The sequence below is a fragment of the Homalodisca vitripennis genome, chromosome 2 (assembly GCF_021130785.1).
Source record: "Homalodisca vitripennis isolate AUS2020 chromosome 2, UT_GWSS_2.1, whole genome shotgun sequence".
Lineage (NCBI taxonomy): Eukaryota > Metazoa > Arthropoda > Insecta > Hemiptera > Cicadellidae > Homalodisca > Homalodisca vitripennis.
In genome coordinates this window covers 19,206,129-19,219,165 of record NC_060208.1, presented here as the reverse complement: position 1 = coordinate 19,219,165, position 13,037 = coordinate 19,206,129, and the positions used below count along the sequence as shown (strand labels likewise).

Genomic DNA, 13,037 nt, shown 5'->3' with positions numbered 1-13,037 from the left:
CTTAATATTATTAAGATTTAATATTTTTCTTGAAAAAAAAAAACACTTGTTCAGACAAAAATCTATGAGTTTTCAAATAGAAATACCCGAAGTTCCTTAATTTTAGGGGAACTTGGCAAGTTAACGAAATAGTTCGGTAAAGAAGGTTTTGAAGAACTTCGGTTGAAAAGTGGGGGTTGTAATGTCCGGAGCGAGGTTTTCTGTGCTCGAGGATTTCTAAAGACCTTGAGACTATTAAGAGAAGTCTAGTTTTTATGATTTTGAAAGTATAAGGCATCACTGAAATTGAACTACTTATACCGTAAACCGTTCATTTAATTCCTTTCGAAAATAAATAGGAGGTTTCCATGAATTATCAATTTACTTACTTATATTACCCCTCTTACCATTCTGACACAACTTGATAGAAAATATTTTCTCATGATTAGTTAATTTGCATAAATGTGAGCGTATAGCTGTTTACGTGTTGACTGACTTGACTTTGGTGTTGTTCTAGGGGGAGGAGACCCTGAGGGCGGGACTCCTGTGAGTCAGCTCCAGCTGGAGCCAGAGGCTCTCCAGAACGTGCTGGAGGGGTGCAGCAGTTCGGGGGAGGGCACATCCAACATCCGTCTGAACCCTGGTTCGGTCCTGGGAGCGGTAGAGGCGGCAGTGGAGGCTGGCTACGTCTGCAAGGCCTGCCGCCTCGCCTTCTCCTCGGAGGCAGGGGTCGTCGGCCACCAGAAGAACTGCGGAGGTAAAGGCACCCTGAGGTTGATCCGGTCCAAGTACAACTGCACCCGGTGCGAGTGCGAGTCCTTCGAGACCATCCACGACTTCCAGAGACACTTCGAGAGCTCGCACCCCTCGGACCCCGCCCTGGCGCCCTCGCCCGGCCTCTCCCACGAGATGGAGGACGTCGTCAACCAGATCACCGCTCTGGCGGCCAAGGCCGCGGCCCAGAGCCCTCCCGACAGCAACGCCAACATCTTCTGTCCCCCGCCGGAGCCGAAGAAGCCCAAGATGTTCCACTCCGTGCCGGTGCCGAGTACGGGACATTGAGCGCCCTATCCCCCCGACACGAGCCTCCATTCTCAATCGTTCACGTAGAGTTACCAATATATATATTTTATTTTGTGATATCGAATTTATATACGAATAAGAAAGTTATTATTTTTTACACTGAGCTACGTAAATCTCGTGTCGGGAGGCTCTGGCCCGGTCCGGAGGATCGCTCACAGTACATCGATCGTGTCACGTACAATGAAGTTCAATATTATTTGTTTGTATCCGCTGTAGTCCAAGCCAGTACATGTCACTGTTCCGTTACAACTGACTATGACGCCCAGTTCCTTCTCAATATGACCGTGTTCCTACTGCACCGATTGTGACTAGAAGAAGACGTGAAACAGACTTTCTACAACGTTAACTTTGTATATAAGTAATCTTTATTAATTAATTATAGTAAAAGAAAGTGACGGGCGAGTCGACGGCAGCCACTGGCGTCTCTCGCTCGACAACTGAAACCCAAACCTCGCTAATTTGCTGTATCGTTGGCAATTTTAATAATATAAATATTATATACAGTATCATTAATAAGCGGAAAGAGCCGCTATACTCATCTATAAATAATATAAGCATGTGTTTTTTAAATGTGTAAATGTAAGTTCTGTTGGTTGCCCCCGCCGCATGTATCAGTGGGCGGAGGGTGTGCTGTAAAAATTTTGTTTCAGTTCTTTGTTTTCGGTGAGTATCCGTTTTGTTCGACGTTTACGTTACGTTTTTGTTGGTTCACGTTTTGGGTTCCGCCTAGCACCAGGAGTGCTGAAGGGTCCAAAATCACGAGTCTCATTTTTGTTTTCGGTGATACCAAGACTCGACCCCCTCCCGAACGGTGGTGGCCGACACTTTTATAAAACTCTGTTAAACGATCGGTTCACACAGGCCGCCCCCGGGAGGGACGGGGTCCGCGGGGGCCAGTTTTGCTCTCTTTAATTATGTGTTGGCATTAAAGGGACCAAAAGTGGCTTCTGACGACGCCCGCCCGGCGCTGGGAACGGGTGGCGTCGTACCACAAAAAATGTACTCGCCAAATTCGACAGTCCGTAAGCAATCAGATAGCGTTGACATATCAATGGGACACAATCAAGCCTCAAACACGAGACTGTTACAGTTCATCCACGACACGAATTCATCAAGGGTTCAAAAACAAAAGTACATTTTTTTGTAACAAAAACTTCCCAGCGCCCAAGGTTCCTATCTCTAGCTAACATTTTACTAAGGTTCCTCATCCAAATGCTTTTCTATATAATAATTATTATAATATAAGATTTAATTGTACTGTTTCTTAGTTAAGTGTGACAGGTGTTGTTGTAAGTAATGTAAGTGTTACAGAGCGGGGCCTCCTTTGTCACTCATAGGTTATATTAGTATAGGAAGTCGTGTCATGCACGGACTATCCGCCGTTTATTTACATTGCACTGTTCAAGACATCCTCAATGCTATGGCCGACGCGAATGTGTGCGCTGAGCACAAGCCCGGCGTGTTCCTATACTTACTTGTTATAAGCCTCGCCCTTACTTCTACGCGGTACCTTAGTTCCTAGGTGGCATTGTGCCGTACCGACCTACCTCTCTCTCTCTCTCTCTATCTGTCTATCTCTCTCTGTCTCATCGACGCATCACTCAGTTTCTCTTGTTATATCATCAGCAAGTCATTTTACAGCCACAACATACTTTGCTTTTCTTTCAACATAATGGACTTTATGTAGGCAAGATATAACGTGTTATAGATCACGTTATTCTTGCTTACATAAACTTTTAATTTTGTTGTAAAGACGTTAATGAAATAAACTTACGATACATTTTTTTTGTAATTCGGCTCTGATCAGGGACGGTTTACTACGGTATGTATCAGAAAAACTTTCGGTCTCTAATATTAGTAAGTATAGTAAAGTATAATAATGGAAATTAATTAATTACTAAGTATTCCTTTTTTCTCTGTAAAATACAGTTGCTCTGTGACAGGAAATTTATATAGTTACACTTTTATTTCTGTGCTTAAATGACAGTTCAGACCGCTTTACATATAACGTATCACATGGCTATTAATGATCTATTTTCAAAAATTTCACTCTACCTCTTAAAACAAAGCAGAACGTATTTCTAATCATTTCGTTTCTTATGAACAAGTGTTAATTTAACTAAGCAGGTTAATTAAGCATAATTGTACAATCCGAAGAGCGTTGAGTTAAAGAAAGAAACTATTACAAAACTATTCAATATATTGCAATTTTTCATATCTGTAACAATTTTAAAAATAAATTAGACAACGTATTACAAATACCTACAAATATTATAAAAAACACGGAAATTCAAATGAAACATTTTTGACCGTTGTCCATACAATATATTAATTGAAGAAATAAATACGAGTATATTGTCATGTAAAGTAGTGTTGAAATAAATATATATAAACTTTATTTTTATTTTTTACCCTATGACTTGCTGATTGATGTTTTACTTCTTTTATTCCGGGGTTTAGTCACTGCGTTTGTTCGGTTGTTCTAATACTTAAACTAACAATACTAATATTTGCATGAATTTCCTGCATGAATCCACGAAATATCCATGAAATACCACGTACGATCCTGTGTTTTATTTATGTGTCGTTTGTATTTTTTTAGGAGTAAATTCTTTTTTAATAGATGGTATTATATGTTATCGCATGTTTATTTTGCATAGTTTTCCGTTGATCATTTTAGTTTTCTTGAGTTGTTTTGTTTCTTACTGAACACTGTTATCCCTAGAAAGTTGAGCCACTTTTGTTTTCTGCATTACTAACTCATTTTCCTTTCCAGAACCTTGGCAGCTGTTTATTTATTTGATCCCAGTTATGCTTTTGTTTTTACCCTTGATTTTTGTAGCAGTTTGTACAGTAGTGCGATTCATGTACATTTGTATATCTGTGCGTACCATTAGTATTGTTAGTTTAATTCCCACCACGAGATGCAGTCTAACTGATCGTTCGTATTTATTGTTAAGTTAGTTTGAAGCGTTACATTTTTATCATTTGTAATATTTTTGTATTTATATTAGTTTTAGTTTCGACCTAAGATTGAGTTTAGTTGTTAGGTGACAACGCTGTGAATGCTCACTTATATTTATTTGCCTTGTATATGTTCACGCCTCTCTATTAATATTATGATATAATTTATTTCTCCCTCGTTGATTGTGATGTATATACAGTTTATTATCAGTTATATATTGCTACATTATCGCCCAAGGACATGCCATTGAGGACTCCATTGGAAGCGTGCGAGCGTGTATGAGTGTGTGCGTGTGCGAGCGAATGGCCGTTATACATTTTAAAGGTAACAAAATGAAACAACTATTTTACACAAAACGACTGGTGATGTTTTTGTTTCTATGTAATTTCTCATACATAGCCTGCCCATATGTACCAGAACGAAACTATCCACATTGTATAAATGGTATTAAACTACTAGTTTATGAGTAACTTTGGCTTTTCATTTTGAAACCCCATTCCACCCCACTCCTCGCAACTCCGCCTTTAAGGCTTTAAATGTGAATTGAGTAAATTATCCAAAAAATCACGAATTTTCTAACTTGAAATAAGGTTTTTGATAAACATTAAGAGTTGAAAATACCTCACAAATACAAAAAATGTACACATACAGTAGCTATGGTTGCAAGGGTTGAATCAATGTGAATGTTGAGTTTAGTACCAGTTACCCTTCTCTTAGTGCAGCGTCGGAAATCTGACACTATGACAGACTTGACTCCTGGAAACTGGAGTCATGTTGGTCTGAAGATCCAAAAAAATGTCGGCGGCGAAGAAGTTAAAAATGAACTCTTTACATCGTTTCGACATCAGAGACGCTTACAATACAAAATATAGAGTAATATAATGGAAGAGGTATTCTCATTGTCTCATCACCAGGGGTCAATTCTGTGACAGCGTAAGATTCCAGACGCTGTACTAAGAAGAAGAATGTGAACTGGAGCCAAACTAAACATTCACAAAATTCTTATAATTAAAACATTAAACCCACGAAAGATGATATTTCTTATGACTAAATAAAAGTTTTCCGATTATATGAAGGGATGACTATTCATTCTATTAGCTTCTTCTTATTGAAATATAACACTAAATTTATAAGCAAGCACTCCAATAAATTATTACATTTTATTTTTTTTTAGGCCTTTCGTGTTTAAGGAGCACGTCAGACCCACATCACTGAAATAAAAGTTATATGGGTCTGATGATGTGTGTCTTGAACACGGAATGCCTCACAAAATAAAGTTTAAAAATTATTGGTGTGTTTGTTTATAAATTAGGGACTACTATATTATACATTCATTTTACATTCACAACACTCACTTGCTCACGCTAACCTTTTACCATTGATTAAAAAAATTCTTATACTAATAATAGGAACCAATGGAACTAATTGATCCATGTGAAAAGACTCAGAGTTACAGGTTTGAAACTATAATTCTTGATACAGCTACGTGTAAAACATTCATGAAAACACACCAGAAAGTAATTTCTGGATGCTAGAAACAAAAGCCCAATTGGAGATGGTCATCTGCTTTTGATGAATGTAATTTTGTTTGGGTAAGAGTGATTATGATCTATGCTCTCTGAGACCTCAAGGCAAAAACTAATGAATGCCATATTTTACAAGTGGATCTTAGGACTAAGAAGCCCTATCTAACATTTAACCTAAAGGCATTCAGCCATAACCAGTTTATCAATTTAGTTGAATGTTGTTTTGATTCTATGTTCCAAAATTTCTTACATATCACATAACGCTGGTAAAAGAACATGTGTAGAAAAAGGAAAAGGTGTTAGCGGAAATTCCCTCAGAAAATCCAAAGTATAAAGGTAAGCTGGTTATGTATAGTACTTAAGGTATTCGTATAGTGCTTCAATTTGGCAGAGATTGGTTGGAAGAGGAGGTAAAAGAAGAGATAGTGGAAGAAGAAGTCTACTAAAGAGAAAGGAGAGTAATCTGTTCTTCATCTTCACTGGAATTTGGGATGGAAATCAAAGCAATTAATTTATTCGATTATTAATCTTTTTAGAACCTTTTAACCCATTTCCATAAAAATGTTACTCAAAAGTTGGTTATACATAGAAACAGTCGAAAAAGACCAAGTCCAAAAAGGGTGTTTTGTATGGTTTCAAGAAAATGCTTGGTACTGAAAAGAATTAAGAAATTAGTAAAATATTAATAGTGCTTATTCAAAGTGATGGTGTGGAGGCAAAATTAAACTTTGATATTTTTGATCCTCTATATACTTTTTACAACCACACAGTTTCCCTTACTCGCCACCATGATAAAATCATAATGTAAATTTTAAAAAGCCAGTGAAACATTTCAGAAATGGAAAACAGTTTTTATTTTAAGCTATGATTCTTATATATAATACTGAGAATAGCACTTGTTTCACTTTTTTCATGAAAACATAGGTTAGAAAATAGGGTTGTAAATCCATAAGGTTTGTATTCATTAACCACTTTTTTACAAGCTTTCGTGGATTTCCCATAATTTTATGTTACACAAATAAATGCTACGTTTCGAGGATTTGAATCTATTCTCTTCTTCAGATTCAAAAAACTCTTAAGGCGTAAAGTATATAAAAACGGATTGATAAGATTTCAGCTTCCCTCTCAACAATCCTTGTAACGTAGTGTTTTTACTTTTTGTCACATTCACTATGACAAATGAATTCCTGGTATCCTTCCACAAAAATAAACTTTAAACAAGGAACCAGTAAAATATTTTGCACAATCCATTGCACGACAAATTTTGAAAGATTAAAGTTGTTTAATACCTAGTTATTGGTGTATGACTTGAGAAAGCAATCTTGTATCACCGTGTTTAGAAGTAAGCGTTATATCGTATGAGTTGATGTCATCTTTATTTATTAGAGACATCGCTCATTAATCTTTTGTTCTCCAAGTTCCCATAGAAGAACAATCTTAAAACTGAATATGGACATTCCACTTAAAATAAATATACAAACTGCCCTTTTAAACCAGTGCCATAATACTTTGCTCAGAATTAATTTTAACAAGCTACAAGTGCTTCTTTGGTGTTGTTAAGTTTTTTTATCTTTCACCACTGACATTACGTTTCAATAAAATCTAATAAATTTAGTACCAGAAAGCCTTCTAGAAAGTTACGTGTTATTTCGGAGATGTTCTTAATGAAACGGGTTATCTCTAAAGTCTTCAATCTGTTGGGTGTTTAATTTCAGAAGAGAAACCACTGCATTCAAGGCTATAAATAATTAAATTTCCAAAATTTGAAATTTGAGTTTATTTAATCCGCAATATTTTGCAAAAAAATCTCCAACATTTTAAAGAAAAGGATCATCATCCAAAGTTCAAATGGAAATTACATACTTTGAATATTGTGAAGCTATGGACACAACTTCGTGTATTTTCAAAGAATCTGATAGTATCTAAGAGATTTTATTGGATTTTAAAGTTCAAAAGGAATCTACTGACACAATAGTAAGGTTATAAATACACTGTTTACTCTCACTCAAATACATTGGGGTTAGGAATGGGTGAATGATATTTAAGTGTGTATAGTAAGAATTCGGACATTTATCATCGTGCTATTACCCTTTCAAGAATTCCATCATCATTAACAAAGAAACTACAAAGAAAGGATTCCTAATCCTTAAAAATTCCTAATCCTGTTGCCCGCTTCCTTACTAATTCAACAGTGTATTATTTTATTTCTTCCTTTGATGGTTCTTTCTCAAATTTACTGCAATTGGATAAATCTAAGACACATTAACAGGTTCCCAATCCTTTGTGTGATTTTGACAAAATCTTCAGTTTTCAGTCATAAAACATATGGTCGGTCATACATGAGTAGAGTTTGGCAACTGTCCATTTATTCAAAGGATTTTAGGTGAATATACCAGGAACGATGAGTCAAACCAAACAAATTTCAGTTATAAAACCTACCAGTTCTAAAACGCTATTATTTATTAGAGAGCAATAAAACCGAGAGGTAAAATAATATCATGGACAAACTACACTGGTTGGAGACAACAAACTGGATGTGTTTCATGATTCAAAAATAGGTTCTCTTTAGATATGAATTGAGATCACAATACACATAGTACAGAAGCTCCTTACAAGAATGGCTGTGACTCGAAATATAAATCTTTCCACCACAGAAGATAATTTACATAGTTGTCACAACTAATAGTGTTTTTCACGAATAGGTAAACCTCCGATTGGTTAAACTGACCTATGAAAAGAAATGAAATAAATTCTTTACCTACTACAATACAGCTCATGCACTTAAATGTTCTCTAGGGATTCGATACATTCAAAACAGCACTTTTGATGTTATCAGTATAAAAGGTAGTTAACTCGGTCCCTTGATTCAGGGTCACTTCTTCATAACTTCAGTGCCAAACACTGACAATAATTGTGAATCTTTAGAACAATAGGATACAGGATAATCAAGAAATTCTCTTGTTTTTTGTTTGATTCCTGATGATTTTTCAACATATCATATAGAACAAGAGATCTTGTCTTCATAGGAAAAAGGACTTTATTTTTGGAGCATTAACATTTTTGAGGTTATGTCCTATTCTCCAAAGGGAGAATACGTTGACATAGACAAAGTTGCGAAATGATCCGCTTCCTTAGCGATACGGTATCGTAGTGTGAACGAGTCTCTACAACACATTTGACACAACAAATCACAAATCACAACAAAACACGTTTGCAAAAATTTAAATTACGAATAAAATTGTTGTGCTGTGAGTACGTTTAAGATAAATAACAAACCCTAGTTTCGAATAGTTTAGCGTAATCAGAGTAATAAAAGAAGAGTAAAAAAATGCTTAAAGGAATTTGTTCTGACATTTTACATTACTTGCAGCAATATAATATTACCATAAATATTCACGTATATTTCGCGTACGTTTAAGATGGATTTATTTTTATAATGTTTCAACTTAAAATGTATACCTTGAATAACAAAAAGACTATAAAAATAAAGATCTGTAGCAATTAATTGCCAGAATTATTATATATTTACCTCTTTCCTGTGTATGGCAGAAAGTTTTATCATTTGAAATTTTTGTATGGTCAAAAAAGCGTACTTACTGTTTTCATTTTTCTGCTTGTTGTCGTTTAAAAACTAACAGTAGGTGAACATTTTACATGTTGTATAATTAAGCATGTACTGAAATTAACTATTCAGTCAAATAAAACATTTAATTCTTGCATCTCCTAGGGTCTCAGAACTAAACTTCTAATATTTTTGTACTATCACCAACACAGAATATACGAGTACGTTATTAATTCTAAGTGTGGCCAAGTAATAATTTTTACATTTCTATTTTGTTCAAGACAAGACTTTTGCTTAATACTCGCACACTAGAATTTTTCTCTTGATTCATAACTTAAAATGGAAAATAACCATGCAGATTTTGTTGCCTTAGGCCGAGGGAGCCGAAGAAATAGAAAATCTTTCTATTGACTACCACCTCAGTCCTAAATAAAAATGTTATGTTTATTATTAATCCAATCTTGAAAATGGTCTAAATGATGCTCTTAGACTCTGTAAACGCTAAGGACAAGGCAGGCAGAATAGGACTCTAAAAATAGGATTCTTTCCTAAAATATTACTGAATTTAAGGATATGTGAGGACATCTCACTGTCTCGGTAAGGATTCTTAGGATGTTTCAGATAGCTAAGTAATGAACAAAATGGCAGAGGAAGTATACTTCAGGGTTTTGAACACCTTACAGTCCACGAGATGTTCCCTTACTGAATACTTATTTACTGAGTCTAGCATGTGATCAAAATAGCCTAGTTTCTTTCCGGATTTTTATTTTTCGAGGATATCTATGAAGTGAACAACTTGTCAAATAGTATCAAATGCTCCAAAGCAAAAACTGACTACAGAGTTCAAGCCTGACTACAAATGGGACCTCCCTTGTGTAGCACAATTATGGAGTAACAACCTGACAAGTGCACTGCGAATGAAAGAAATCTTCAAAATTTTGACCATAAAACTGATACCGTATGATTTTTCTGCGGTTAAATAACCTCCAAGCGTCAAACAGTAGTTTATGGGTCCCAATGATAAAAGCAAGAGATGGATATACTTATCAGGCAATTGAGTTTAATATTGTTTCCAATCGCCATATAATATTTTATACAATTAATAACTCTTCAGACGAGCATGACTCCAGATTCCTGTGGAGTCAAGTCTGTGAAAGCGTCAGATTCCTGACTCTGCACTATTATTGTACGTTCAAATTTTACAGAAACTTAACCAGTAACGTCAACCTATGCAGTTAATATCATTTTCTAATGTTTAATTGTCATTTTCAAATAACCGTTTCTAAATATTCGAGGAATTATGTTTTATATAACTGAAAAAATGTCAGTAAAGGAAAGCCAGCGAAGTACAGATTTGGTCCTTCAGGACAGAAACGAAAGTTGCCTGATCAAGACAGTATAGGTAACATGGTCTATTTGGTACAGCGATGTGGTACAGGCTAGTACTGGAATATCGAGCGCCCCCAGGAGTCCCTTTCTCCCTCGGCCCCCTCATTCACCCCCCACCCCCCAAACTACTCATCTACTTTATGTCCACCTTTGACTTTAATTGCCACTTTTAAACTCCCACTCCAAAATAGACTTCGTGTCGGGTACTCTTTACGTTTTATTTAGACTAACTTACATTTTCCTTTACTCTTAAATGTTGGTAAACAAACACTCATAATTTTTAATTTATTCAATTTATATCCAATATAATTTTTTTATAATACAAGCGTCACAAAACTCAACAATTATGTAGTTGGATATTACATGGAAAATAAAATAAATTACTGCCTAATTTCAATCGTAATCTAAAATTGTCAAAAATTAAAAGTTTTCTGAAAATTTTAAAAATCTAATTTATTTTAACCTCTAAAATTTGGCCTTCGACTTGTTTCATATTTGCATTATAAAATGGTGTCATATTAACATTCTTAGCATAAAATTTCACAAAGCGAAACTTAATTTAAAAGGATACAATAAATTAAACAATGTTTCAAAAAAGTAAAAAAATCCATACCATATTTATTCTGATGTGATAAAATTAGAAACGGAATTCCTCTTTTTTATAGCCAGTTATGAGAACCATGTTAATTCAAACAGTAAAACAAAAGGACAAAGACAGTCGTATCCTTGAGGGTAGGTCCTTTTTCCTGCAGTGATGTAAAAAGATATTCCCAATTAGCTTTGAGCAGTAATAGGTTCCCAAAAGGGCATCTTTCCAAGTCAAATAACAATATCAATACAACTGAATTACACGTTATTTGTTATAACTAGGTTGTTATAACGTTATCAGCTGTAATATAAACTTAGCTAAGCAGTTACAGGGGGAACTATGTGAAAGTAAATATGTCATTAAGGAGATACAAATATAAAAATGTAATTTAATTTGAACTTTAAACAACTAGTTTTTTTAAAAATATTTATACACAATTTAATGCATTATATGTTTTACGGAATGTATGATATAATTATGCACATTAACATAAAATGTATACGAATTGTAGGGCACATTTTGAGTATTCATAATAGACTTAAAAAATAAGACAAGTACTATAATTTTCCAAAAAAGTCTTTCAATCTATTTTGGAAAAATATCATGCCAAAACCAAAAGTATATATAAATTGTATGGTTCGGGAAGAATATATTAAACTATCCATTATAAATGTGTTAACATTATCTGATACACTATGTTATAAATAGAATATAGATGATGAAAACAGCTTAAAAATATTTTTTAATCGAACTCATGTAACAATATTGTTTACAAAAATATTCGTGGTTAGAACCAAATGGATAGTTCTTTTCCAGATATATTCATTCTGCAATATTCTTTTCAGATAATATTGTAATAATTAATCTCTTAGTTATTTTTTAATTTGTGGAGTGAGAATACTTAGAATATTACATTTTTTGTGGCTTTTAAAGACTTTGTTTTATTAGTACAGATTTAAATTTAATGGACTACTTTTACGAATGTAAATGAATAAGTACGGTATTTATTTATAGGTTGTATTCTTGTTAAAAGTTTTTTGTGGACAATCAACAAAGGATAACTTTATAAGCTTATTTAATTATGCATTATTTTTACATTTACAACTAGAGGAAAGCCAACCGAGTCCTTGCAGATTAGTAGGTTAAATAAAATTAAAACAGTTCCTTCATGATATATTTAAATTCTACATTTAATCTCCATTGGTACAAGACAGGTTGTGCAATAGAAATTATGAGCCTCGATCTATTATTTGAATTATGTAACGTGTGGTATTGAACCAATATAAGCCCGTATTCTAGTTTTCATTTATAGTTTTATGTGAGCCTGTCATTCATGCTATATATGGGAGATATGCCTTTCATGCCGTGTCTTATGCCGATTGTATCCCCCATACAGTATGTAATACAATCAAAAGTTTCATAACATGTGGGTCGTTTAATCAAAATAAATTACGTTTGGAAACTATCATAGAATATTTGTTCTCCTTTGTAACTTTCCTTTTCACAAATCATAGGAATCGATACAGTATTGTGTTTTGTACTGCTTTGGAGATGGGCCATTGTGATTGGACGGGACTGTAATTATGGTTGTACTGTTTTGTTTCATATAGTTCTAAGATCAAGTAAATAGATAATTAATTGTTGCCCGTTATAAGTCTTTTTGACTAATAATTAAAATTATTTGTATCCGGTATTTTACGCCTTATACTTTTGATTTCAAGGAAGCGCAAATTTGCCAGAATTGTAACAAATTTTTTATTTGTTTCGATATGAGATGTCTTGTTATAAGGCATCTTACGTAAGAATGAAGCTTTTTCAATTCAGCCTAGAGGTCAAAAAGGTTATTAAACTTTAATCTGGTTTTAGATTTTAAAATTGAGCTCTGTATTGGGCTCCAAAAACCTTGTTTGTCACCTTTTTGTGGTTTAGTTTACTTACTTATAC

General features: G+C 34.3%; 1 protein-coding gene across 4 annotated transcripts in view; it reads left to right on the top strand.

Moving 5' to 3' along the window:
• Positions 1-4,497, top strand: part of LOC124353629 (zinc finger homeobox protein 4) — a 218,015-nt gene extending 213,518 nt beyond the window's left edge. For 3 of the 4 annotated variants that reach the window (XM_046803555.1, XM_046803556.1, XM_046803554.1), the window contains one exon: positions 497-4,497. In XM_046803555.1, the coding sequence (XP_046659511.1) occupies positions 497-1,041 (545 nt within the window). In that variant the 3' untranslated portion in view covers positions 1,042-4,497. The remainder of the gene's footprint in view (positions 1-496) is intronic. The other variant, XM_046803557.1, reaches the window with a different exon arrangement.
• Positions 4,498-13,037: the final 8,540 nt, after the last annotated feature.